This window comes from Hevea brasiliensis, chromosome 12 (assembly GCF_030052815.1).
Source record: "Hevea brasiliensis isolate MT/VB/25A 57/8 chromosome 12, ASM3005281v1, whole genome shotgun sequence".
Lineage (NCBI taxonomy): Eukaryota > Viridiplantae > Streptophyta > Magnoliopsida > Malpighiales > Euphorbiaceae > Hevea > Hevea brasiliensis.
The window spans coordinates 5,459,694-5,485,689 of record NC_079504.1 but is presented as its reverse complement, the minus strand read 5'-3'; the positions used below and the strand labels follow the sequence as shown (position 1 = coordinate 5,485,689).

Sequence of the window (25,996 nt, the reverse complement as noted above, 5' to 3'; positions counted from 1 at the left end):
TAAAATTAATTATTTTATTTTTATATTTTAAAATATAAATTATTTAATTTTTATAAAAATTTATGCTAAATTATTTAGTTTCTTTTTTTTAAATGAAAGAATCATCCACTATGCATTTTAATAGAAATATTTTTTAATGAAAACTTTTATAAAAATTAAATAATATATTTTTTAATATATAAAATTAAATAATTAATTTTATTAAAATATAAAAATTAAATAATAAGTTTTTCATTATAATTTGTGCGTGTGCGGCTTTTTTTTTTTAATTTTTATTTTTCTATTAACGAGTTCCAAAAGTTTTTAAAAAGTGTCCAATAATACATAAAAGCCACAAGAATAAGATGAAAGAGGCTGCTTTGATGCAAGGCTAATATAAATAGTTATACAGCTTTTATAATCGTGTGTTTGTGTAAATAATAAATTATAAAATAATATAAATTGTGTTATATCTAATTTTTTGATATTGATAAAATTAGTTTATAAGGTAAAAAATATTATTTTATTTATATATTTATATTATTATTAATTTTTTTAAATATATATATATATATATTAAAACATCTCTAAAATTTAATTCTGACAAATTTTTTGAAGAATTCTTTTGTTTATTTATATCCATTGAACCATTAATATTTTAAGAAAATATTTTAGAAATAGTTTTATCAATTTTCAAAATAAAAAGTTGAAATTGTTATAATAGTAAAAGATATAAAATAGTGATTTATTTAATATTTTCTCTTATTTAATTAGTGAAATAAGTTAAAATAAACTTAAAAATTAGTAAATGAAATGGTTACAAGTAATTCACAAAACAAAAATTTAAAGATTTTTTAATTTATTTTTTAAGACAGAGAGGCAAAATGTATATATTATAAAAGAATTCAGTTTAATTTATATTAAAACATAATTTGAAATCTGTCGTTTTAAAAAAGTAAAATTTTCACATAATATTTTCTATTAAGATTATGTAATTTTATCAAAATTTTATTGTTAAATTAAAATTGTATTATTATTACTTCAAAATTAATTATTTAAATAAATTAAATAAAATTTGCATCACTAACGGATAAAAGGGAAAAAAAAAAATAATGCTATACCTTATTACGAAATTCAATTCAAACTATTGAACTTTATATTAAAAAGAATCATATGGCCTCATCAATGAATAAGTCGACCACTTCCAAGGAGAAAACCTATATCATATAATTCATAACAGTAATTTGCATGCATAATTTACTATATTATATAATAAAAAAAATAATAGAACAAGAGCAAATTTGAAATTTTCCTAAAAATATTTACATACAAAAAGAATTTATTTACATGTCATAACACTGGAATCAAAGAACAGTCTCCTTATCATTTTGTGCCGACATGGTAAAATAGTACAAAATGACAATGTTTCTCCAAGCATCAGTTGAACTACATTTGCCTGTGTTTCAAGCTGCAATCACAACGAATTGCTTCATCACTGTTACAGTATTCCACAATATCGGAATTCTTGGGAAAACCATCAACCACCACAAAAACAAAATTAAACCTGCTTATAATCTCGTTTAGCATGCAGCAGGATTTGCACCAAAGAGTTTTTCCTACTCTGGAAATGTGCCCGCAAGGTATTTGTTGCATCCAATATCTCACTCAATCACTCAAAGGACCAACAGCATTCAATCAATTGATTTTTGTCCTGCAACAAGCCATGTACACATGCTTCCAGAGCTACGCAATTAGCTACGGCAGCAGGTGCATTTCCCCAGAGGTGTTCATAACTGGAACTAGCATTGACACTAGTTTCGATTGATAACTGTAACTGTCATCAAACAGAAAACATGCCTTCCAGAGATCACATTTCCACTTTAAGACTTCACAAATAAACTATATGGCAGAATTGACTCTGCTAAGCTTATTTTCCACCAAAAGCTATGATCTAACCCATTCGAAGTTTGTCTCAAACCCATTCGAAGTTTGTCTCTTTGGGCAAAACCAAAGCAATCAGGCAGTTGGATGAATCAGGTGCAATAGAAAGCATTGAACACGTTTCATGCGAGTAGGGAAGTATGAAGAGAAGCCTTGCCCACATGGATTTCACAGCTGGGATTTTAATTACTCCAGCACAGTCCCTTTGCTTCAAGTATGATATGAAGTCCTGAAACTGCAGGCTGAAAGTTTAGAACAACTGTGTAATACATTCAGAGTTACCCTATTGGATGCTCAATATTAAAAAGGAAGATCACTAGATTAAATGTTTGAGTACCAAGAAAAAATAGACAATGAATGAATATAAACAAATGAAATGACTTACGCCTTTTTGATCACTCACAGAAGATGGAATCAACAGGCACACCTCCCTCTGCAGCCAGAATTGAAACCAAAAAAAATCACATTCCGAGAGAGGCTAATGAAAAATTAGCATTGACAAGTCATTTCGTCTACTCTACTCGACCCAACTCTAGCACTTCTCAGGATCATAATGCACGTAAAAATGACCACATGCCACACATAATAATTGAAGGTTTTAAACTCCAATTCTTTGTATTACTTTGAATTGTTAAACCTAAAATCCTAATCTTACTAACCCAATTAGCCTAAGTGAAGATCTTCTGATGTTATAGTCACTTGGAACAACCTTTGGAAGGAGCACCTAATAGCGTTTAGATCCCTTGCGAGTCAAACATTTATCAACTACTAAAAGTTGATGATGGATAAAGAAAGCTCCAATATGAGAATCTCAGTAACAGTATAAAACATCTTCTTGAAAGGTGGGAAAGGAACAATGAAGTTTGAAAGAACTCAACTCTTAAGGAGAATATCTACTCATCAATAATTTATGCAGTTCACTCTTGTATACAAATGTGCAGTATTTCAGATCCCCAAAAAGCATTACAGTATCCATTAAAATGCTTAGCTGATACTAACAGAATACATTTTACAGAAAGGATAATTTAATAATTTAAAGACCTGGCCAATACTAGCAAAGTAGCATAATACTATATACATATATATATATATATATATATATAGAGAGAGAGAGAGAGAGAGAGAGAGAGAGAGAGAATTCAGCAGAGATGTATTCCTGCGCTCACTTTATGTGGTGGAGTACTTGTAAATGTTGATTTCACATGCCGAAAATCTGTGCGTTTGGTCATATCTAGTTTAGAGGGCCATCTGCACCAGTAACGAGTCAGAAAAATTGCAAGATAATTTTCTCATTTTAAACAAAATTGAAACAGATGGCAAAGGAAAATAATGAGGAATCCAGTTCTTACTCCACAGGTTCAGAAACTGGACTTGAATATTTGCAAATATCAGAATTAACTCTATATGCATAAATTGTGCAATAATGAACCCCACTTTTACATAATGTGCCCTGCCACTGATATTGCTTAGACCTTCCAGAATTTTCCACATCAGTTGATTCTGAAAAGGGTGGAGGTGGAGGAGGAGCAGGTGGCGGGGATGGTGGCAATGGAGGGGGTATTTCAGGCTGGGGTGGTATAGATGCTAAAGGTGGCGGTACAACAGGTGGAGGGGGAAGTGGCGGTGGAGGGGGCATTTCAGGCGGAGGCGGCATAGATGATAAGGGTGGTGGAACAACAGGTAAGGAGAACATTTGGTCAAATTGTTGCATTGGAGGTCTATGTATCTGTGCTAATGGAGTGACAGAAGCAGGTATAAAAGGGGGTGCAACAGTGCTACCCTGAAAGCTATTGGGCACTACCACTGGTGAGATTGGGTTCAAAGGAACATGATGATTTGAACCTCGTGGATCCCATGCACTGTTTGGAGGAAGGTAAACAGGTCGGACAAATTGAGATGGCTGGAACTGCTGTGGTGGGAGAATAGGTCGTCCCTGAGCTCCTATGGGTACGCTTGGAATGCTCCCAGGTGCAGGATGCAACTCCATTTCATTTTTCTTGTACATCCAAGTTTGCTCAGTAGCAGCAGAAACAGCATGGCCACCTAAAAATAAGGAGAGAGTATTTCAGTAAAGAGGAAAAAAGGAGCCACCAATAGATTATCAAAAGTGAAATATTACCTCCTTGCAAAGGGTCCACCCCCCCAAATGAACGTACAGCTTGTACTGTAGACCCATGATTCTCTGGTTTTATTCGGGGCGATACAAGCTCCATAGAGCTGCCGTCAGACTTTATAGGGAATGGCACAGTATAGTTCTTTCCTGGTTGACTGAACAAACAAAAAGAACAATCTTTTGTCAGGTCAAGGATAGCAAGGGCTAAAAATGACATTACTCACACAAAAATTACCTCTAAAAAATAACATTGGAAAAGAACCAACAATAGAACTTTATTCACATATAACCATTATGCTTCTCATTGACTTGCAATTAACTAACGCATGCATAAATCAAGATCAGATCCGAAAATCTACATTTTCCATATTTTACAAAGACTTTAGTTTTAATTGGATTTTTATTTTCCAAGATAAGTTTTATTTATATTTCTTAGTTTATTTAGGACTCTAAAATATTATTTCTTATTTAATTTAGGTCTCAAATATATTTTCTATTTAGATTATGACTCTTTAATTTATTCCTACCTAGATTAAGATTTAAAATTTCATAAATATCCATTATATTTTCATTATGTAAAAGTTTTTAGATTTATTAAATAAAGTTTTCTTCTTCATAAAGCTAATTGATTTATTTTATCCTTAGATTCTGCATTGAATCTTGTTTATTTTTTTAAGGTATTGAATTAGATCTTATTTATTTTCAAGGGTTTGATTATGTGTCGATTTTTTTTCACGCTACATGTTGTGTCAGGTGATATCAAAGCAGGGATTTCACCCTCATTACGGTGACCAATACTTGTGGTAGTGGTGGCAACCAACGTCATAACGGTAATCAGGGGTTGCAAGCTCTTTGGAGAGTCATTAATGAACATCAAACATCAACTCCCAATATTTATAAGCAACTGCTAGAGATTCAAAAGCTAATACAAACAGTATTGGGAGTTGATTACCATGACAATGGCAACGATGTATTGGATCAAGCCAAAGGAGAGATAACCACGGTAGATTACTAGATTCAACAATGAACCCGTGCTTTTAAATCCTAGGAGAGCACAAGCTGAACAAATGGATCAACTTGAATCAGAAATACAAATCGTAGTTGAAGACTATAAGCTTGAAGGATTTGAAATTGAAGAATCTAAAACTTTGATTGTATTGTTTTTTGCTGTGATGGATGATGGTGAGTGCAAGCTAGAATTTATTGAACCATCTACTATAGAGGAATAATTTGAAATTCATAAGGAAGAGGAAGGAGAGTTGGAGGTGTCAATTAAACATAAAGAACAACCATCCATGAAGGAATCAATGGAGATTGAAAATTTTTCTAATCCTTTAATTCATATTACTTTCGTTGATTTTATTTGTCCAAGTGCAAAGGACAACATGAAGTTCTTCAATTCAATTTTATTCAAGTCAATCTTGTTTATACCATTCAAGGAGATATGGTATGATCTTTCAATTAAGTTTTTTATTATTCAATACTTTAAGGGTCTGTTTGGGTGGGGGTGAGGAAAGGGTAAATAAGGGTAAGGAGGGGTAAGTAATTATTATACCCCAGTTTGGAAAGGGGTGAGCAGTTGAAGGGTAAGGGTAAGGGTAAAGATGAAAATTATTTTATTTTTTATTTTCCTATTATGTCCTTAATTTTTTATTAAAAATCCAATTATACCCATTAAAAATAAACCTAGCTTACCACTATAAATAAATGTCTTCTCTCTGTGGCCGTATCTAATCTCTTCGCTCTCTCTCGTGGATTTTGAATTCTTACAGAAAAAAGATTAGTTTTATCTTTTTAGTTAATTTTAATTATTAAATCATTTATTTTTTCAATAGTTTGCTATAATTATTATGTTCTAATTATCATTTTTTTTTTAAATAATTCATTCTTTATTCAATCCTTGTTTGATTTATTCATTATTATTTTGATTTATTAATTTTGTGATTTATTCATAATGAATCATTACTGTTTATAAATTTAAGATTCAAAAGCCTGACATGTTACGAGGTTTGCTTGGATATCCTCCTGCATTTCACAAGAACTTGTTGATGCAGATGATGGGTGGTTCTAATGCCTCACAGAATTAGGCTGTTGGTTATCTTTTAATTAGCATCTCCTTATTATGCCGATAATAATATGCATTTTTAGTAGACTATTTTGAGATTTATGGACATTAGTTAAGTCATATATCTATTTTCGTTAAGTGTGCTAGTTATCTTTTGAGTAGCATCTCTTTTATTATGCTAATGATAATATATATTGTTGGTAGACTATTTTGAGATTTTATGGACATTAATTAAGCTATATATCTAGTTTGCTAATTTTTGTGACCTTTTGTCCCTTTGAGGTTGTAAGGATTCTTTTTAGCTTAGCCTTATAAATTAGTTAACTTATTAATTCGCTTTATTTTTACTTTTAAGTTATCAAGTAATATAAAATCTTTTTATTGTTATTGATAGTAATTCTAAGTGCTTCTCCTCTAATTTTAGTGATTAAATTTCTTTCATATATATATATATATATATATATATATATATATATATATATTCATGAAGTGGAAGATAAATTCCTTTCATACTGTTAAATTTTAATCTCACCCATTAAAAAAGTCCAGGTATAAAATGATTAATTGATACCATTCAAGGTTATTAATAAATAAAAAATTGCAAAAGTTTGTTTTATAACAATAATATTTTACCTACCTTTTAAAAAAATAAAATATTTTAAAAGATGCAAAATGACATTTGTATTACTTTATATATATCTAAGTTGAACGTTGAAATAATATATATCATGGTCTAATATAAAAAGACAATAAAAAATATAAATTATAAGCCATTAAACTAAAAATAAAAGGTCTTAATTTGCATATTAAAAAAAATAAAGAATAAATTTTATCTAATAGAAAAGGGTATTTTTATAATTTTAATAATTATTTACTCTTCTTTCACCTCTTTCCAAATATAAAGAATAAACATTACCTCTCCTTACCTTTCCATTAATTCACCTCTTTCCAAACATGAGAATTTTTTTATTGTAACCCTCCTTACCCTTCTCCCTCCTTACCATCCCTTACCCTCCTATTAATTACACTTCCCTCACCCCATCCAAACAGACCCTAAAATTCAAGGTCGAATTTTCTCGAAAGTGTGAGTGAATGACGCGGTGCACAAATCAAGATCAAACCCGAAAATCTAAATTTTCCATATTTTACAAAGACTTCTAGTTTTAATTGGATTTTTATTTTCTTAGATAAGTTTTATTTGTATTTCCTAGTTTATTTAGAAATTTAAAATATTATTTCTTATTTAATTTATATCTTTAAATATGTTTTCTATTATAATTAGGATTTTTTAATTCATTCCTACCTAGATTAGGATTTCGAATTCTATAAATACCCATTATATTTTCATCATGTAAAAATTTTCAGATTTATTAAATAAAATTTTCTTCTTCATAAAGATATGTTTGCTTTATTTTATCCTTAGATTCTAAATTGAATCTTGTATGAATTTTTAAGTAAAGAGTGTGTGTATGTGTGTGTGTGTGTTTAACTTAGGTAATTTAAGCTAGGGCACCTTGTTTCAAAAAGGCTCTCGCCTCGCCTCGCCTCTCGCTTAAGGCCATAGGTACCCTATTACCTTTCGCCTTGATAACACTAGCACAAAGATGCACAAAACAAGGGGGGAGAGAGAGAGAGAGAGAGAGAGAGAGAGAGAGAGAGAGACTGACCACATAATCAGATTTCATACCTAAACCAAGGAGGGTGGAGAAAGAGACAGAGAGACACTTGTTGGATGAATTGAAAGAAGGAATAAAAACTTAAAAGTATATTTGGTTTGCTTTGAAAATGGAATAAGAATGGAAATAATCTCTTATGCCATGAGTCCCACCTTGAGTTCATTTTTTAGGTAATCAAATATAATCTAGTGTTAGCCTTAAGAAAATATAATTAAAAATGTCTTTTTCATTCTACAGTGAGGTTAGTTAAACATAGGAAGATAATAAAAATTTGAGTTTTCATGTATACCAAACAAGAAAGTATATCCCATCCAAGGAATTGCATTCTATTTCCATTTTCGCAGCAAATTAAACATGCACTAAGGTTAATAGTTAATACTCAAACTATCTTCCTCTTGTCAAGAGAGTACAAGCCTTTGAATGCACATAGATAGAGAGAGACCAGAAAAAAATCTAAACCTTGTCTTTTTTTTTATAAGAAACAGCAAGCTTCTTGCAAGCTGAAATTCAAAAAAAGTATAAAAATGGTAATAAAATATCTACATATCTAATTTTCCATCTGACATTCACATTAGCAACAGCTATAGCTTGTATAAATCAACTAATCAATCTCAATCATTATAACACAAATCTATATATAAATATATAAAAAATCCAAACATATATTTCTGGAGGAATTAACTCCAAGATCTATGGGAGAGAGAAGCAAGTTCCCGATCAAAAACTTCTAGCTATTGTTTCCTAATTACAGTTGATTCCAGTTTTACTTTGTACGCAATAACTCACACAAGACCAATTCAAAAAAACAGAAATTCATTAACATATGTTGGCAATGTAAGATTATTATAAAAATAATTTTCATGTCCAAATGTTGAAATAGTTAAGCAAAATAGATACTAAGAAATGAAACTCTTAATTCTACTTTGTGAAAACAATTCAGAGAATTTTAAAAAGGAATCAACGGAATAGAGAATTCAAACCTGAATTCAACCTGCAAGAACATTCCAGGACAACTTCGAAGATTTGTCAGGACAGTGCTTGCAGCATCAACATTGCCACAATCAACAAACCAACCACACCCCATCTGTGTGTTTGCTCGCATCAACCTGACTATAGACCCGACATTAGCAATAGCAAGATTGCAAATTGACATTAGGTCATCATCTGTGATGAGAGGGGAGCTAACATTTGGAATACAAATCCAAAGGGTGCTTGATGGCACTTGGTCCACATCCCTTGCCATAGCAGTATTGCTGGATCCGTATGTATAATTGTCAAAATAATTTGGGTTTTTTTTAATGTTGTACTTTGCACATAACGATGCAACTAAGGAAGATAAGTGAGACATCCTTGTCCTACAGCTGTCAGCAGGGCTCCCGATTGCAGTTTGAGCACAAGGAGACTCAATCTTGCACATGCTTCCAGAATTATTGGTTCTGATTTCAGCATGGATTGGGGCTGGCATTGATCTTCCACCATCCAGTTGAGGCAAGGGAACATTAGATGATCCAGCATTAAAAGGTGGCAGATGATTATTTTTATCCTTCCGATGCCGCCTGAGATGTGCCATGACAGCAGCAGCTTCTTCAGGAGTTTCAAACTCCATAAGTAATGCTCCTTCATTGCCAAGATCAGTGACCATGTAAGGGCCCTTGTAAATCACTTTCCTTGATTCATGCAGAATCTCATCCCTTGCCCATTGGCTTGAGATATTTCCAGCATAAACATGACAACTAGAACCAACTGCAACACCATTCATAGCTCCCCTAGTTCCCAATCCTATATCCATGAACTTTATCTGCCAAGGAAAATGGCAACGCATGTATTCCCGAGCCCTTATGGCATCAATTATGCTCCTGTACTCCACCAAGGCAAATCCTTTGACTGGAAACATAAAAAATTGTTCTATAGGGCCAAACCTCTCAAGTTGAAACTTCACATGAGCTTCAGATGCATCAGGACCCAAAGAACCCAACCAAAGTTGTCTAGAAGCGGAGAAAATATCCATTGCAGCAGGGTCCCCATCGCAGAACCAAACAGTTTGAGTCATTGAACCATATTGTGTCCCCAAATGATGTTTAGGAGAAGCAAAAGCATTATTTGTGGTTCCACTAGCAGATCTCATGACTGGTGAACTGAAGTCAATATTTGAAGCTGAATTCTTGTCAATATGAACAGTGTGGTTTCTACCTTCAAATGAATTGTTCCTAGAGTCTAATGTTTTTCTTGTGGCAGGTGAAAGCATCTGTTGGTTCAATAGGTCTCTAGGTAGGGAAGACTTGCCATGTGAAGAATTGGCATGATCACTTATCTCAAAATCCATGGACCTTGACCCACCATTATCAAGACTAGTACCTGCATTCAAGCAGAAATTATGAGTTGTATGCTTTCAGGTACTGACCTGGAAATTATCCAACTACAGTGTCACTGAAGGATCTATCATAAGCTCTTAACTTACCATCTTTACTGGAGAGATCATTAGAGATTTCATGTTGATTGGAGATCCTGGGTACTGAGTATTGCCGATTGATAAATTTTGAGGCATCAGAATCATCCTCATCACTGTCCATAAGGCTATCTTCTAGTTTACTAAGTTCTGTAAATGATTCAAAGATCCTTTCCAGGGTAGATCTAATTTTTGATGCAGCTATAAAAGATGGCACGTTGCATTGCTTCTTATACTTTGAGAACATCCAACTTCTCAATGATGCATTGTTACCAAGAACCTGCATAAAAGAAAACTCAGAATAAGAAAGCAATGAAATGGATATCTATAGATGCAGACATTGAATAAGCCAAGAAAATAAATAATTTGCTAAATAAATTCTGTTAGTTACCTACTTACATTCAACTAGATGGGAATTATATTTAGTGCTCTCAACTGTTCAATAAATTAAACTAGATCTATATGCACTCAAGAAGGGTTACATTTGCAATATTCAATACAATTAGATTTTCATGTAACATAATATCATCTCATTATTACAAACAAAAAAAGAGTACCAAATTGAACAACGTTCAGAACAGAAAAGAAACATCAACATAGAATATAAATTATTATTATTCATAAAAAATTACAGCATATGACAATCTTTTATTGACAAAAAAATATAAAAAAAAGTTAGACCAGCTATTTCAGATAATATCACTTGTGCAACTTAATTCCTTTTGAGTAATAGAAATTACACATAATGTAATGCCGCCAAGTTTCTACTTTCTATCACTGCATGATGTTCGTTTTCAACCTATTATCTGCTCTTGTAACTAATGATAAGAATCAACATTATTGCATTTAAAATGGGCTTGGGACAAGACAGCTTTAACAAGTTTGCCAAAAGCCAAGGATTATTTGATCTCACATCTACCATAAGCAGTGTCATTAAAGGCGCAGAAAGTAGCGAATTGCCTAACTAAGGTGCGCCTGGATTTGAAAAGGCAAGCGCTTTGGGCCAAAAGGCGAGAGGCGCCAGGCCTTGGGGGGCACCGCCTCATGCATATAACGAATATATTATTATTATTTTTTAATTTAAAAGCAAAGATTAAAAAGAACACAACCCTAGCTTCTCATTTTGATGCTACCAGCTGCTTGAAAACAGGGTCAGAGCACAACCGCATTTGTGCAGGTAATTTTCTCTCATCCTTCATCTCTCTTTCTCTCCTCGTCTTTTTCTTTCCTCTCTCTCCTCTTCTCTCCTCATATGGCGCAGCAAAACAGCACCTGCACAGGCCCCTTTTTTTCTTTGTAATTTTTTTCTTCTTTTCTCTCCTCCTCCTCCCATCCTTTTCTTCTCTTCTTCTCTCACTCACGCCATCTGCACAAAATCTGCACTTTAAGTTTTTAAAATTTTAGTTTCTTTGTAATTTTTTCTCTTTTCTCTCCTCCTCCTCCTTTTCTCTACTTCTCTCACTCATGCTATCTGTCTGCACTTTAATTTTTTTTTTTTTTTTTCTGTTTAATTTTTAACTTGAGTAGTTTCTTTGTGCGCTTGGTTGGTCACTGAGTGGTGGATCTAGACATCCACCGAATATTAGTAGAATTGTTAGGGTGGTGATTTTAACTATACATTATGCAATTTGATCTTGAGACTATCATTGATGAGACCATTGCTGCTTAAAATTATAAGAGAAGAAATTTTGCATTAACACATTGAATAAGTGGCATAGTGGAAAACTTTCCTACCTGTATTTTCTCCAATCCTTGTTCCTCTCTTTTTATTTTTTTTTTTGTTTGTGTAAAGAATGTTTATTTATTTGGTTCATTGATTAAAATTATTGAGTTTTTCATTTTGAAATGGTTTAGATTAAGGCATTTGGCATTTAAATTTTCTTTTCTGCATAATATATTATAGTATAAATAAAAATTTCGGCAACTTATGCTAAGTAGAACGAAGACAAAATACATGCATTGCAAGTTCAGTGAAGGCCAAACTGGTGATAGGGAAGGAGTTAGTTTGAATGGAGTGATACTGTCCCAAAGTATTCACTTTAAATATCTAGGCTCAGTCCTTCAAGTAGATGGGGATGTGAGGAGGATGTTAGTCATAGGATTAAAGCCGGATGGTTGAAGTGGAAACATGCCACGGGAGTTTTATGTGATCGTAAGATTCCCAATAAATTGAAAGGAAAATTTTACCGTACAGCCATACGACCGGCTATGTTATATGGTAGTGAGTGTTGGGCACTGAAAGAGTCGTATGCATCTAAGATAAGAGTTGCAGATATGAGAATGTTAAGGTGGATGAGTGGCCATACTAGACTAGATAAAGTCCGTAACGAGAGTATTAGAGAAAAGGTAGGAGTGATGCCAATTGAAGATAAGTTGAGAGAAGGGAGATTGAGGTGGTTTGGTCATGTAAAGTGTAGACATACGGAGGCTCCAGTTAGACAAGTAGAGCACATTAGGTTAGAGGATATAAAGAAAAAAAGGGGTAGACCTAAATTGACTTGGAGGAGAGTAGTACAACATGACCTAGAAGCATTACACATTTCTGAGGATTTAACCCAAAATCGTTCAGAGTGGAGAAAGCAAATCCATAAAGCCGACCCCAAATTTTTAGGATAAAGACTAAGTTGAGTTGAGCTGAGTTGTATGCTATGGCGCCTTACTTCAAAAAGCCCTCGCCTCGCATCTCGCCTTAATAACACTGACCATATGCCTAGAATAAATTTGCAATACTGATGAGATGGTAAATATATTTTTTACTCAAGTCCTAAATTAGAGCAAAGGACCAAATCATAATATTAACGTGTTTGCCCTATTCCTACAATAGATAGCAATACCCTAAGGTAAGTATCTTTTCTCCCCTTTTTTCTCCCTTTTCTAGCTCTCTTATTCTCTCAAATGGTCACTGCCTAGACCATTGGAGTGGGCATGCCAGAGCCATCCTGGCACCCACGTAACGGACTTTTCCAAATTTTACAGGATGGAGCTACCGGAAAGGATCGGATTTTTCCAATATTTATCAATTAATAAATAATCAGAAATAGTTTCTAATAGTTAATCAAATGCATAAACAAGAACCTAAGAGAGCAAGACCAATACAACTAACATTGTGTGTGCGCGTGTGTTTGTGAAGAAGATGATAGAAGTCTACATAGACCAAGACATGGTCTCCACTTGTAATAATTAATTCATAATAACAAGAAAATACTTAACACAGCCTTAACCGCAGACTAGTAGACCAGCTACATGAATAGCTTTCTCTATTCAAGGACTATTCTCAAGAATAATATGCACACCAACAAACAATCACTGTGTAATGATTGATGGGTGTATTGCTAACATAAACAAGAAACAATATAAATACTCCGTTAAGTATGGAGAAAATTGGAGAATTACCAGTTGCAACAAGCAGTTCCGCGGGACAGAATATGTATCTGCTAAAACATGGTTGCTATTTGATAAAAAGTCCTCACCATTAACTTCATTGCTTATGAAACTTGTTTTGTTACAGCTTTTGCATGAAGCTGCCCTATCAGGAGCTTTATCTGAGAGAAGAGGCACAACATCACCGTCAAGGCTGCTTGTCAACTGACTAAGAAAACACTCTGCTTCATGAATGCCCTCAGGGGCAGCAGATTTGAATAGCTCAAAACATGCTGCAAGCATATTTTTTGGACAAGAAAAGAAGATCCAGAGCATACATAGTGCCCGAAATTTGGATAATTTAACTGTTGAAGATCTGTCTTCATCAGAAAATTTTTGCTTCAGCCCAGAAAAGACCTCAGCAGAACCTTGCATCTTCAATATTTCCTCATCAACTATCTGTAAGGCATCTTTTCCCTCAAAGGAGGACATCAAAAAGGAGAGCACATTCTGAAAAACTGCAGAACAGATGCCTTGGATTACAGATGTTGCTGGAGCCTCCAAAGAAGTAGTGCGGCAGATATCAGCTAAACCAAAAATACAGGCCTTAGCAGTCTCAAATGCAACACCATTAGAATCCTCTCCTCTATTTATCACTGTCATGCTCCAGTTATGCATATTGATCACAACTTTAGTAGCAGCTTCAAGTGCAGTTGGACAGTATGATGCATATCGAGGAATGAGATCAGCTAGTATACGCTGTACACTAGTGCAACCTGCAACACTACCAACATACAAGTCACTAATTTCTCTTTCTTGTTCTTCTTCCACTAACCTCTTTTTTCTTTTTCCTTTCTTTCTGGTGTGTATATGTGCATTTGTAGGGGATCGCAAAGATGTGAATATTTCGACACCTCTTTTAAGCTCCAAGTTATATAAAAATCTATTGTGCAGTTGAAAACATGGTATTAAGCAGAGGACAATTTTTTGTCATAATATTTTCTACATTGACATTTCATTTATTTGCATTGCACCCAACTTTTTTCCTCCACAAAATAGAAGTTTTTTAAATTGATATTTCAAATATGATTTACAAGCAAATACCGAAAGATGGACTATGCTACTTAAAACTTAATTAATACAAACAGGTTATAATGAAATTCATTTGATCTCAAGCATGAAAAAACATGAGCACACATGACTGTGCATGTATACAAAAACTTCAATGTAGCAGGCAACAACAGCATATGATTGAACATGTACAACAAAGAGCTAAAATGTCGCAGCACCTTGTGGGGTGCTCTCTAAGGCCCATAACTTTTCAAAATACAAGAGGTCATACCAGGAGGGAAAATTTCAGCACTTTTAACTTTTAAGTCTTAAATGAGTTCACGGTTTATGCATAATATAGTTGGCATACGTAAAGAGTATTCACAGCCTAATAATATAATTTGGCTTAACAGAGGTGAAATCATCTACCCTTTTGCTTCAACCAGAATAGCATAGAAAGTTGATCCTAAAATTTTTACCTAGTTTTTCCTTAGGTTTCTGAGCAATGGAAATGCGAATTAAAACTCCTATCATAACCAAATGAAATCCTAAATTACCTCAACCAATTTACAAAAGCACAGCACAACAAAAACATTCCACAATTATCCAAAATTTAAACTGAAAACAGAAGGGGAAAAAAAGAAAAAACAAAAACAAAACGCCCTACCTTTTGAAGCATTAACGAGAGAGAGATAAGCTTGTTCAAGGTCGGGCATGTGGCGCTTCTCTTTTAGAGCAACGCAGAACTTAAGGCGCTTGTAAGTATCGTAGACGTTTTTAATCTCATCTCTGTTCTTCCGTCTCGCGAGAATTTGCTCTTGGGACAGTGGGGGGGGTGGAGCTACGGTGCTCTGAGGCTCAGCCGGGGTTTCTGGTGGTTGTTCTGGCGGCGGTGTTTCTGGTCGAGTCTCGTAGAGCTTCCGCTTCTTGAGAGGCTGCTCTGACGAGGACATGGCCCGAAAAGACGCAGGTAGAGCGCCTGCCCCTGGTTCAGTGGAGAAATGGAGTTTAGCCTTGAGTGTTTCAATTGGGGTTTGGGGACGAGGTGTTCAGGTAGATGAGTAATGAAATTACTCAAGTAGCCCTCGTCCCCACAAAAATATATTACTCAAGCAGCCCTCGTTCCCACAAAAATATTTGGGCCGTGCTTTGGGCCTTAGGGTTTGGGATTTATTTATTTATTTATTCTCCTCACCCTTTTCTTCTTGAATTATGATCAATGGATTTTCACATGTACATGCGAAGTTGTTTATTGTTAAGAAATCATTTGAAATAAATAAAGAAAATATGTTATTTACGAATTATATTTTTTAAAAATAATTTTTTTAAATTAAAAAGAATTAATATTTTTATTTTTAATATGAAAATTATTTTAAAAAATAAATTAAATTAAATTAAATTAAATTTTTACAAATTTCTAAATTACAAGCAAGGGATAAAATGATGAGCAGAATTACTTTTACCTATTTAAAATTATTCTTATTAAGATTTAATTTTATTGATATTATTATAAAATTTGCGTATTTAAAATAAATTCTAAGATAAGAGAATTTAGTTAAATTTTATTATTTAAAATAATTAAAATATAAAATAAATGTTATTATTTAAAATAATTAAAATATAAAATAAATGCTATTATATTCTTAATTTTTGTTTGTTGGTAAAAAAAATTAGTATAATTTAATTAGAAGTGTTTTGGGTTTTCATGGGAGAGAAATTTAAAATAAAACAATAAATTAAAAATTTTAAAATCATTTCACCTTTAATATGAATTTATTTATTTCAAAATGATTTATTTTTTATCAAAAAAATTAAATAGTAGTAATTTTAAATGTTCCAAACATATGAATTCATCAAATAAAATTCAATTAAATTAAAATTTTTTATTTTTAAACTTTTCAAGCACACCATTTATGATTTTCCATCTATTAAATTTTAAGGATGTGTGTTGTGGAAATGGGGTGCACAAGCTCTCAAATTCCCCAGCATAGCCAGACTCTCTCTAGTCAGGCAACTTTTGAATGATCATGTTGAATGGTCATCTTCTTCTTAATGTATACATAAAAGGACAATAAGCAGATCAAGTATGATGAAATAAACAACAGTATATATATATATGTATATATATATATATATATATATATATATATGTTAATATTCCATGTGACTGAATTTTAGTTCACATATATTCCTATCTCATTTGTTTTGTTTATGGCAGCTTCCTTCAAGATCATTGAAGCATAGAGATCTTCTGATTGAGGCCAATGTCCATACCATTGTAAGCGATAGGGGCATGCATCCACAGATCATCAGAGCTTAATAGCTGAAAAGATAAAAGAAGACAGATTAGCAAATAAGTTCAGATTAAAGAAGACAAATTATTTGTCTTCTGGTTGAAAAAGAAAATAAAAATAAAAATACAGTTGCCATTACCTTGATCTGGAGCTGCAAAAACTTTACATAATGGACTGCCTCCTCTAGCATTGTACTGATATCAACTTTTGTTCCATTAGGAACAAGATTCTGCAAGATTCTCAATCTCTCATTTATCCTCTCCCTTCTTTTCTGCAAGATTTAATAAATAAAATCTATGAGTAGAATGAAGGTAAATGGATCAAAAGTTTCTTTGTATGCTAGCATTAGTGCATTACCCTTGCATAAAGACTCTGGGGATCTGTGGCAGATCCCCTACTAGATCTTGTCTTGCCATTGGATTTGCGAGCTTCAGACGCTTTAGAATCAGAAGATGCTCCTCTGTTAGAATCCTGGGAAGCATTATCCTCCTCCGAACTGCAACTGCTAGAGCTCTGTCCATCTACTCCAGGATTTCTCTCTTCTTCTTCGTTGCAATTTGGGGTTAACTTCTGATTTTTCTTGGACTTTACATTCTTCTTACTCTTAAGCACCTGCATTTGGAAATTAATGATGATAAATACCTTATTTTGATGAAAGGAATTGTCCTAGTAGACAATCATACTTTCAAATTATTGTACTTACATCTCTTGTAACCCTAGACTTTTTCTTCTCTGATGGATTGACTTCTGATTCAGGGAAATCAAACATTCTTTTCGGCTGCAATCCCTTGGCAGGTACAGCATTAGCTCCTGGCTGGCTATCATCTAAATCCCCCACCTTGGCACTGATCATATTTTCATTCATACGGAAAGTTTCTGGCATTGCAAATTCAGGAAACATTGGGACAAGAGAGCCTGAATTTTTCTCATCCATGATACAAAAATCTATGGACATAAAATCATCATTTGTTGACTGAAGGTGGTTAGAATCACTAAAGAAGTAGGTTTCATGGCTGGAAGAAGAAATCAAAGCACTACTGCTACAGTTACTAGTGCTACTATTTTCCTGAGAAATAAGATCGAAATCAGAGTTGATGAGAGTATTACAAGAATAAGACAGACTCTCATCAACCCCAGCCATGTTCACGTTGGCTTCAGGATTTGAGGAAAAATCTAAAGGGTTAGTAAACTGGAATCCTCCATCGTTCTCGAGAGGAAATGAACACTGACCAAGCAATTCTGGTGTGATGTCAATCTGATCTTGGGTGGAGAACATTCTGCTGAAGTCCCATTCTCCATCAGGAAAAGCTCCCAGAGTCTCCATATTCATTCTCTAACAAGAAGAAGCCCAAGCCTATGTAGTTGGAGAAAGTGAGGCTATGTTTCGCTAGTGGTACTGCTAATTGAAGCTTGATTGGGCTTGAGAGAAACAAAAAACCAGGAACATATTTATACCCAATTCCTGCAAAGAATGTTAGCAAGTATTGACTTCATTTGTTTATTAAGAATTGTTAATACCTAATCATTCCTCTGGTGCAGGTCCTAATTCTCTCTAAATAAACTCAGGAGTCCACAGTGGACCCAATTCCAGGCCAAGGACAACTAAGATGATAAATTAAAATAACAAAAAAGTTTCTCGTAAGTGATTAATGAGAAGACTAATTGTGATAAGAAGGGGAAAAGCATGAGTTTTATGCATTAGAAAACTTGAGAACGTGGGAAGAGTCTTCCTGAATATAATAAAGCCATGGAATTCTTACATGTTAAGAGAGAGATTAATTATAATTCATAAACAAACTGCAGTCTGAGGACGGCCGTGACATGGACATGAATCTGATATTCTTAAATCAAACTAAACGCGCAAAACCCGACACGTTAACCATCGAACTCTTTATCTGTCTGCTCAGTTGCGGCTTAAACCTAAGCTTGTTTTCATTCTCTGGTTTCATTGTTCTTGATTTAATAGCAGTGATATCTGTAGCTCAAAAATGTTTCGAATATTTTATTTTGTTTATAAAAAGTATAATTTATTTTTAATTATATTTTTAATATGTAAATTTTCTTTGTTTCGCTAGTTATTTATAATAATTTAATAATTATTTATTATTTTTAATGATTAAAAGTAATTTATTCTATTAATTTTAAATAATTATCATTTTCTTATTTATTATTTGAATTGCCATTTGCATTCATTTTTTTAATCTCTTGTGTTCTTCTTTCTCATATGTACTTGGAAATTCAACTGACACGTTTCAAGGTTAGTTAGAGTTGGACTTACTAAATGCATTTAAAATTCAAGATTTTTTTTTTAATTAAAATTTCAACTCATAACCATATAATTTTAAAACTATTTAATATTATTAACTAAATTAAAATTCACTAATTCAACATTTTTATTTATTAACACAAAGACATAAAATAATTGTCTAAAAAATTCATATTTTTCTTTTTATATAAGAAAAAAATAAATCATAAAGAGAGAAAAATACAAGTACACACATAATTTATATTAATATTTACTTATATTGCAAGTAAGTTAAGTAAATTGGCAGTTGCTCTTTGCCAATAAACTAACACTGTTTGAATTAAGGTATGTTATGGTTTCATACATAGCTTAAAGATTTTATATTTTTATTTTATTCTTATATAATTTATAAAATTTCAATATATCATATCTTTTTATCATGCATATTTAGTGATTAATTAAAAAAAATAAAATGTATTTTTAATTATTTTTATGATAAAATTATTTATAAATTGATATTTTATTTAAATAAATATATTTAAATCATATATATATTTAAAATGGTAAAGAATATTATAGTAATTTTTATATTTATTTTATCATGTAATACAAAATTAAGCAAAAAAATATTATTAAACCATCATGTATTATATCATTTTTCTTAAAATGTTAATAATAAAAGTGATACTATACGATATAATACATTAATAAATCACATTATACTTAATTCAAAGAAAGTATAAGGAAGCTAAGATGCAAAGAAGAGTTTTATTTCTTCAAATATTAATGGGTTTTTTTAAACTCTAAATAAGAAATTTTTCATCATTACATAATAATTTAATGATATGAGAGTTTTATTACACATAATATTATAGATTATAGAAACAATTTTAATAATCCTAAATTAAAGTTGATTAATTTTTCTTAATTTTTTTTAATTATTGTACTTAAAAATGACATTGAAAATACTAAAAGCCATTCGTGATGGAATTATTAGAAAATTAATCACTTAAAGTCAACAAAAGCCGTCTTTTTAATTTTTCAAACACTAATTTATTTCACAGCCTTTAAACTCATGGGTAAAATATTGATATCTTAGTGAGACGTCAAACTTGTTAATCTTATTAAGGAACATAATACACTATTAATTCATGGAAAAACAACAGATTAATTTTTGTCGGTTGCATTATCAGAGGATTATAATTCTTTTATAAATGAAAATAAATTATTTTATAAAATAAAATGGAATTGTTATGAAAGCTTCTTCCAACTTCATTTCAAGTCTATCGGACTGCAAATCATTGTAGCTCTACTTCACATTCAATTTGGGATCATCCATCAAATGTTGTCGTCTCAAATTTTAATTATTTTCATTGAATTTAAATATTCCAATCATTAAGTGTATAATTCCCAAGTCAATGCTTTTTTTTTAAAATTTTTATTTTAGTGCAAGTCAATGATTTTCTGATATTTTGTAATCTGGGCATATAAATTGTTGTGGCTAGGATATCAATAAACTAATGCAAGGTCAAATTTTTTTTTCTTTTAAAAAAAGTAAGCTAATTATTAGACAATTTTTTTATATATATACAAGGATAGAGATAATATATCATTAGACATTAGTTTTATTTTTTTCAAAGAAAAAAAAAAAAAGGGGTACACATCCAAGTCAAATAGACTGCGCAAACGTCCTTATCTTGTTAAGAGCTGGCTTCATTAATATGAATATGAATATGAATAATACAAATTAAGAAAACCCTAAGGTTCTTACTCCAAAACAAGAAGTCCAGGCCCCCATTTTTAATTGAGAGATACGTTTGTTTCAAATTTATAGAAAGTGTGCACCCCAAAGAAATGCATGAAGAGTACATTGTCAATAAGAGACTGCTTCAATCATCTCTTCTATCTCTATTTCCTAAATAAATAAACGTAGACTTTGAGGAGGCGAAGAGGAGGATAGAGGCATTATGAGAAGATCTTAATGAATCATTCTCCTTCTGATTTAGAACCTCCACTCATTTGAGTTGGCCGCTCTTATTTCTTGTGATGATTCCGAAGAATAAATATTCGCATCCATCAATGAAACTTAGTTTGATTTCTTTTTATTTCCTATCAATTTGGATGGAAATGTTTTGGGTTAATTACAGAGGAGTTAAGAAATAAAATTTCTCTTTCTTTCTTTTTCTTTCTTTTCTCTATTTGATGTCTAAATAAGAGATTTTGGACAAATCAAATTTCTTTTCCTTTCTCTCTGTTTCTCCCAATCAAAACAAAGGGTTAGTCTCAATGAGAAATAAATCAACCGAAAAAATATTGGCCTGCAGTTAGGCTTTATGATTCCATAGTCCACACGTATACAAGGCCCTGTTTGTGGGGTTATGTCTCCACATTGGAGGCAAAAGAAATTCTATACAGCAAAGAATTGGAGATCTTCCATCTACTGCTTGGATTGTAGAGTAACAGAGATCCTGAAGTTGCATTGCTTAACCTGGCCCTACTTTTAATTCTTATCCCTCCGCGACATTTAGGCAACAGCAATGGGAGACAAATGCTCTCTGTTCTATTTGTTCTTTGGTTTGGACAGCAGAGACCACCTTTTTCTTGCCTGCAAAGTTTCTGAACATTTAAGAGGAAAATTATATTGCTTACTAGAAGAGTTAAAAGGATTGGAGTGCGAAGTCCACTTCGGATTCCAGCTCATTGGAAGGCAAAGCTCTTCCCTTTTTTTGAATTCGTTCAACTGTTCATCAAGACTTTACCTGCTAATACTAATAATAGAATTCGGATGCTCATCACTGAAGACCTTCGACACAAAATGCTCTAAGGTCAACATGAGAGTTCCCAATGCCTCTCGTAACTATCATCTTCTACGCAGGGAATACAGTTGAAGATAGCCATGCTAATCAGCTTTCTAAATTTTGTAGAACTTGCCATGTTGTAGTTTAGCATTGCTTCTACAAATACATGCATGACTTGTTTTGTCAATAATCATCACCTGAAAAGTTCTTACCTATACCCAAGCGTATATGCATTACAGTCACATTCAGGTATTGACAATAAGCTCTTTTGTTGCTAATTAACCCTTTAATTCTGGGGCAATTTCAAACAGAAAAACAAATAGTTGTACTTAAGAAAAGAGAGGAATTCAGCTTCAAGCGCATTAAATCTTATAAAGGCATCAAATGCAGAATCTTTTGCGTCCACAAATTATAGTAGCATAACACGACATAGAGAAGCATACAGGCAAGCAGGCAAAAGTGGGCCGGCGTCTGTTAAGGGACAACATTAGTGCTCCCGTTTTTTCATATTCATGCTCCACCCACCAAGATGAAATAACTGTGTGGGAAACAAATGACATTTGGTGTACCCAATCCATCCACTGCCCCAAAACCAGACATCAAGGATGGTCATTCCCCTACCGCAAACCCACATGGCCATAAAAGCCAACAATAATTAAAATTAGAGTTTAATGCAATCAAGCCAAAAAGAGAAGTTTAAAAAAAGAGTCCTCATACTTTATTACCAAGTTTCCTTCACCTTTATCAAGTTCATAACTTTGAGAAGGGTTATAGTTATTAGGCACTCCAAGAAAAAATGGTTTGTCTTCTAACCGCTTATGAGAACAAACAGTGGTTTGTCTTCTAACCGTTCCCTGCCCTGTAATGAACAAGAAAAGCACACATATAGTATGAAACTAATACACAAGATATGATTAAATGCAAGTAGCAGCAGAAGGCAAGAGAAAGTCAGTGACTAGCTCTATCTAATTTAGAGAAATTATAAGACAGTAAACATTGATATTGTAAGAGGCAACAATGAAAATTTTTTTGATAGAAAAATGAGAACGTCAAGAGAAGAAATAACTCACGGAGAGGACATTCTACCGAAGATACAAAAAGAAAGCAGAAAAAAAATGAAAGAAGTAAGGCCCTCCAGTCATGCAAGGTTTTATGATTAATTGTAACCAGTGACATGGATATTCCTGTAATGAGAAATAAAGGACATACCTTCAGCTCTGGCAATTCAATGACACAAGCACATTCGACAACATGTACCCCAACACGCTCTGCAACAAAAAAATGACAAATAATTAATGATGTGAAGATGCATGCACCGACAACACAAAGAAGAATAACCAGCAGGTGATTATTTAATAACCATTGATGAGACTGCAAACAACCGAGCATAATTTCAACAAACTTTTAGGTGTAGGCAGACCAAAAGCAACTGGCACACATCATTAAACCAATACAAAAGTTTCAATCACCTATAAATCAAAATATCAATGTTTAAAGGATAGGTCATTTCTTATGCTATGCAAACCTAACTCTTGCAAGGACAACAGCGCTGCACAACATAGATGGCCCTAACTTCTTCTTAGATTGGCTTCCCAGACAAGATTTTGACTTTCAGATGCCAATTCAAACAATACATTCTCCATCCTCCTCAAAGGAGAATCCCCTTTCAATTGAAAAGGAAAACGATGTAACCGCATAAGCTCACTCCTCTAAAGTCTCAAACCAATTAAATAAATATATTAAAGGGAAACATATTGAAGACTAAATAGGCAGCCAAAAATGATAAACTACACTATAATTTAAGCTTTATAACACTACCAAGTAGCCTGATTGCTGCACATAATGTCCCTCCAGTTGCAATGAGATCATCTATTACCAATGCCCGTTCTCCTGCTTGTACAGCACCTACATGCATCTCGATTACATCTTTTCCATATTCCAATGAGTACTCCTCTGAAATAACCTCCCCTGATAAAACAGTTAAACACTGAGTCTTAGAAGCATAAATTTTTAAAATAAAAAATTTGAAATCGGCAACATTGCCATTGGAATATATTAGCACAAATCATCTAATCATTTCATCCTTGAGCAGGAATACAAATTAAATATCATCAAGCTCCGGCAGTAACCAATCAAGAATTATCTCCTATAACAAACTCTGGGAAAGTATATAACCTCTCAAAAATAAGCAATATCAAGTGTAAAAGCCATACCAGGCAACTTCTTAGGTTTCCTCAAGGGCACAAATTTTGCACCAATTGCCAATGCAATCGGAGGGCCAAATATAAAACCCCTTGCTTCAATACCTAAATATGCTATCGATGTCAGAACACATATAAACAATAAAGCTAACACATAAAAACAATAAAGCTACTTTATCACAAATAAAGAAAAATAGTCAGCCACTACTAAAGTGGCAAAAAGTTACAAACAAACTAAACAAATTAGATAACTGTTCTTCCATGTCTCTAAATTCTTTTCCTATTAGACCAGGGCCAAGAAAATAACTTTGACTTTACTTCTGATAATTCCACTTCTCTTCAGAGTGGCCATTTCCTTTCTGGGTTTACTTGCTTTCAATGCAGTAGTCAATACATCTCCAGTCGGCTCTTTAAATTTCAATCTTGATAGAGTACTTATGTTTGTAGAACTACATTACAGCCCAATTTGTATTGCTGTTATCCTCTTTCATTATTGAAAAATTTATTAACCTACACGCAGAATTAACCAAGCCTAGTAATCCTACCAGTTTTTCCTGTCAATACTCATATGCAAGTCCACTTTAGACCCAAAAAATATAAGAATCATAGGCTTTCCCATCTAAACAATCAAACTGCAAAACAAGTATTCTTTGAGATAAAATTGGTGACAAAAGACAATCAAAACCAAGGGTGAAAGGCCTAAGAAGGTTTCAACATTCACAGAGACACCCAACCAAAAGCTACATTTAATTTTAAAATGTTCGATCAAACCCTTATAAAATTGGCACTTGGATAACGAGTAAAGATTTGTACGAACAAAGGAACGCTACAAACAGTCTAGACTTTCATAGAATAGCAAAAAATAGAAAATCTCATCTTGCAATTAATAAAGGATAAAAAGCATAGCACAAAAAAACCTGCAACGACGGAGATGTTTTTCCCTTTGTATCTGTCAACGAACAAATCTATCGTGTCCTTGAACGCCTTAGTATCCAGAAGCAACGTAGTTATATCCTGAAACAAAATCCCTATCCCCCAAAAAAGCAATTGCTGAGTACTAAGTCAGCAAAACCAAGTGAAGACTGTCACACACACACACACCAAAAAGAAACCGAAGAAAACCTTTTTTGGGGAAGTCAGGGATGATCCTGATTGAAGAGGAAATCCTCGCTATTCGAGGATCTTTCTCGTCTTGAGCGGCCATTCCCTGATTTTGTAGCGGCTGCAACTCACTTCCTGCTCCACACAAAGTGAGATTGTCACACACACACACACACACACACACACACACACACACACACAGGGGCAATGCAAATTATATCTGTTGACGCGAACAACGATAAAAACAAAGATTCCACCAATGAGGTTAAAGAAAAGAGAGAATTTGTCCACTGCTTTTTAAGCCTAAATTAAGTATAAACTTGACATCAGATGTGGATGAGCAAGGAGGAACTTGCCACCTCCACCAGCAGCAGTACAGCGGAGAGAAGGGAGTGCAGATCGATAATTGGAGGGCGATTGTCCAGCAGAGGGAGCTGCGTCTATCCAAGCAGAGAGTGGTTTTGGAGACGGAGAGAGTTGGTGACGGTTAGGCAACGGTAGCGAGATAGAATTAGAAGCACGGAGAAGCAGACTCTGTAGCATGATACTTATTCAGTGAAGTTAAATTTGGCAAAGTGGCTACTCTGCTCTGATACCATTCATGTATTTCTGGTAGCCGTCCACTTATTATTTGAATCTATTTGTAGATGCGAAAATCAAAATAGGGACTGAATTTTGACCCGGACCGGGGCTGATCCAATCTCTGAAACGGATTAAGATTGGGATT

The 25,996-nt window shown here is 33.2% G+C and overlaps 3 protein-coding genes across 7 annotated transcripts; all 3 read right to left on the bottom strand.

Moving 5' to 3' along the window:
• Window positions 1-1,261: 1,261 nt before the first annotated feature.
• LOC110639966 (uncharacterized) lies at window positions 1,262-15,705 on the bottom strand. Of its 3 annotated transcripts, XR_009141932.1 has the most exons (10): window positions 15,298-15,705; window positions 13,614-14,356; window positions 10,233-10,500; window positions 8,755-10,129; window positions 4,040-4,188; window positions 3,270-3,963; window positions 3,087-3,168; window positions 2,306-2,353; window positions 1,544-2,155; window positions 1,262-1,447 (listed from the first exon to the last, which is right to left on the bottom strand). XR_009141932.1 is itself a non-coding variant. In XM_058130897.1 (9 exons), exons 1-9 carry the CDS (start codon window positions 15,581-15,583, stop codon window positions 1,952-1,954), a joined length of 3,849 nt encoding a protein of 1,282 aa, XP_057986880.1. In that variant the 5' UTR covers window positions 15,584-15,705; the 3' UTR covers window positions 1,262-1,951. The 3 variants fall into 3 exon arrangements, 2 of the variants coding, with proteins under 2 accessions (XP_057986880.1, XP_057986882.1); XM_058130897.1 differs by having other exon boundaries at window positions 1,262-2,155; XM_058130899.1 differs by having other exon boundaries at window positions 1,262-2,155; window positions 13,614-14,364; window positions 15,298-15,454.
• A 1,131-nt stretch (window positions 15,706-16,836) lies between these two features.
• LOC110639957 (transcription factor RSL2-like) lies at window positions 16,837-18,294 on the bottom strand. The gene is made up of 4 exons (XM_058130513.1): window positions 17,628-18,294; window positions 17,282-17,536; window positions 17,064-17,195; window positions 16,837-16,953 (listed from the first exon to the last, which is right to left on the bottom strand). Exons 1-4 carry the CDS (start codon window positions 18,252-18,254, stop codon window positions 16,861-16,863), a joined length of 1,107 nt encoding a protein of 368 aa, XP_057986496.1. The 5' UTR covers window positions 18,255-18,294; the 3' UTR covers window positions 16,837-16,860.
• A 4,019-nt stretch (window positions 18,295-22,313) lies between these two features.
• Window positions 22,314-25,996, bottom strand: LOC110639979 (adenine phosphoribosyltransferase 3). Of its 3 annotated transcripts, none has more exons than XM_058130896.1 (7): window positions 25,622-25,996; window positions 25,291-25,400; window positions 25,086-25,196; window positions 24,181-24,273; window positions 23,786-23,935; window positions 23,177-23,235; window positions 22,314-22,826 (listed from the first exon to the last, which is right to left on the bottom strand). In XM_058130896.1, the coding sequence occupies exons 1-7, from the start codon at window positions 25,810-25,812 to the stop codon at window positions 22,776-22,778; spliced, it is 765 nt and encodes a 254-aa protein (XP_057986879.1). In that variant the 5' UTR covers window positions 25,813-25,996; the 3' UTR covers window positions 22,314-22,775. The 3 variants fall into 3 exon arrangements, with proteins under 3 accessions (XP_057986879.1, XP_057986878.1, XP_021646799.2); XM_058130895.1 differs by having other exon boundaries at window positions 25,291-25,407; window positions 25,629-25,995; XM_021791107.2 differs by having other exon boundaries at window positions 25,291-25,404; window positions 25,629-25,990.

Coding starts and splice junctions, on each gene's coding strand:
- LOC110639966 (XM_058130897.1), bottom strand. CDS start 15,583: ATGTCCTCGTCAGAGCAGCCTCTCAAGAAGCGGAAGCTCTACGAGACT. Junction 3,964..4,039: donor GGTGGACCCTTTGCAAGGAG/GTAATATTTCAC, acceptor CCTTATTTTTAG/GTGGCCATGCTGTTTCTGCT. Junction 3,169..3,269: donor CCAGTTTCTGAACCTGTGGA/GTAAGAACTGGA, acceptor TTACTGGTGCAG/ATGGCCCTCTAAACTAGATA.
- LOC110639957 (XM_058130513.1), bottom strand. CDS start 18,254: ATGAATATGGAGACTCTGGGAGCTTTTCCTGATGGAGAATGGGACTTC. Junction 17,537..17,627: donor AGTCTAGGGTTACAAGAGAT/GTAAGTACAATA, acceptor TTCCAAATGCAG/GTGCTTAAGAGTAAGAAGAA. Junction 17,196..17,281: donor CCCAGAGTCTTTATGCAAGG/GTAATGCACTAA, acceptor TAAATCTTGCAG/AAAAGAAGGGAGAGGATAAA.
- LOC110639979 (XM_058130896.1), bottom strand. CDS start 25,812: ATGCTACAGAGTCTGCTTCTCCGTGCTTCTAATTCTATCTCGCTACCG. Junction 25,401..25,621: donor GCTGCTGGTGGAGGTGGCAA/GTTCCTCCTTGC, acceptor TGGAGCAGGAAG/TGAGTTGCAGCCGCTACAAA. Junction 23,936..24,180: donor GAAACCTAAGAAGTTGCCTG/GTATGGCTTTTA, acceptor CTGTTTTATCAG/GGGAGGTTATTTCAGAGGAG.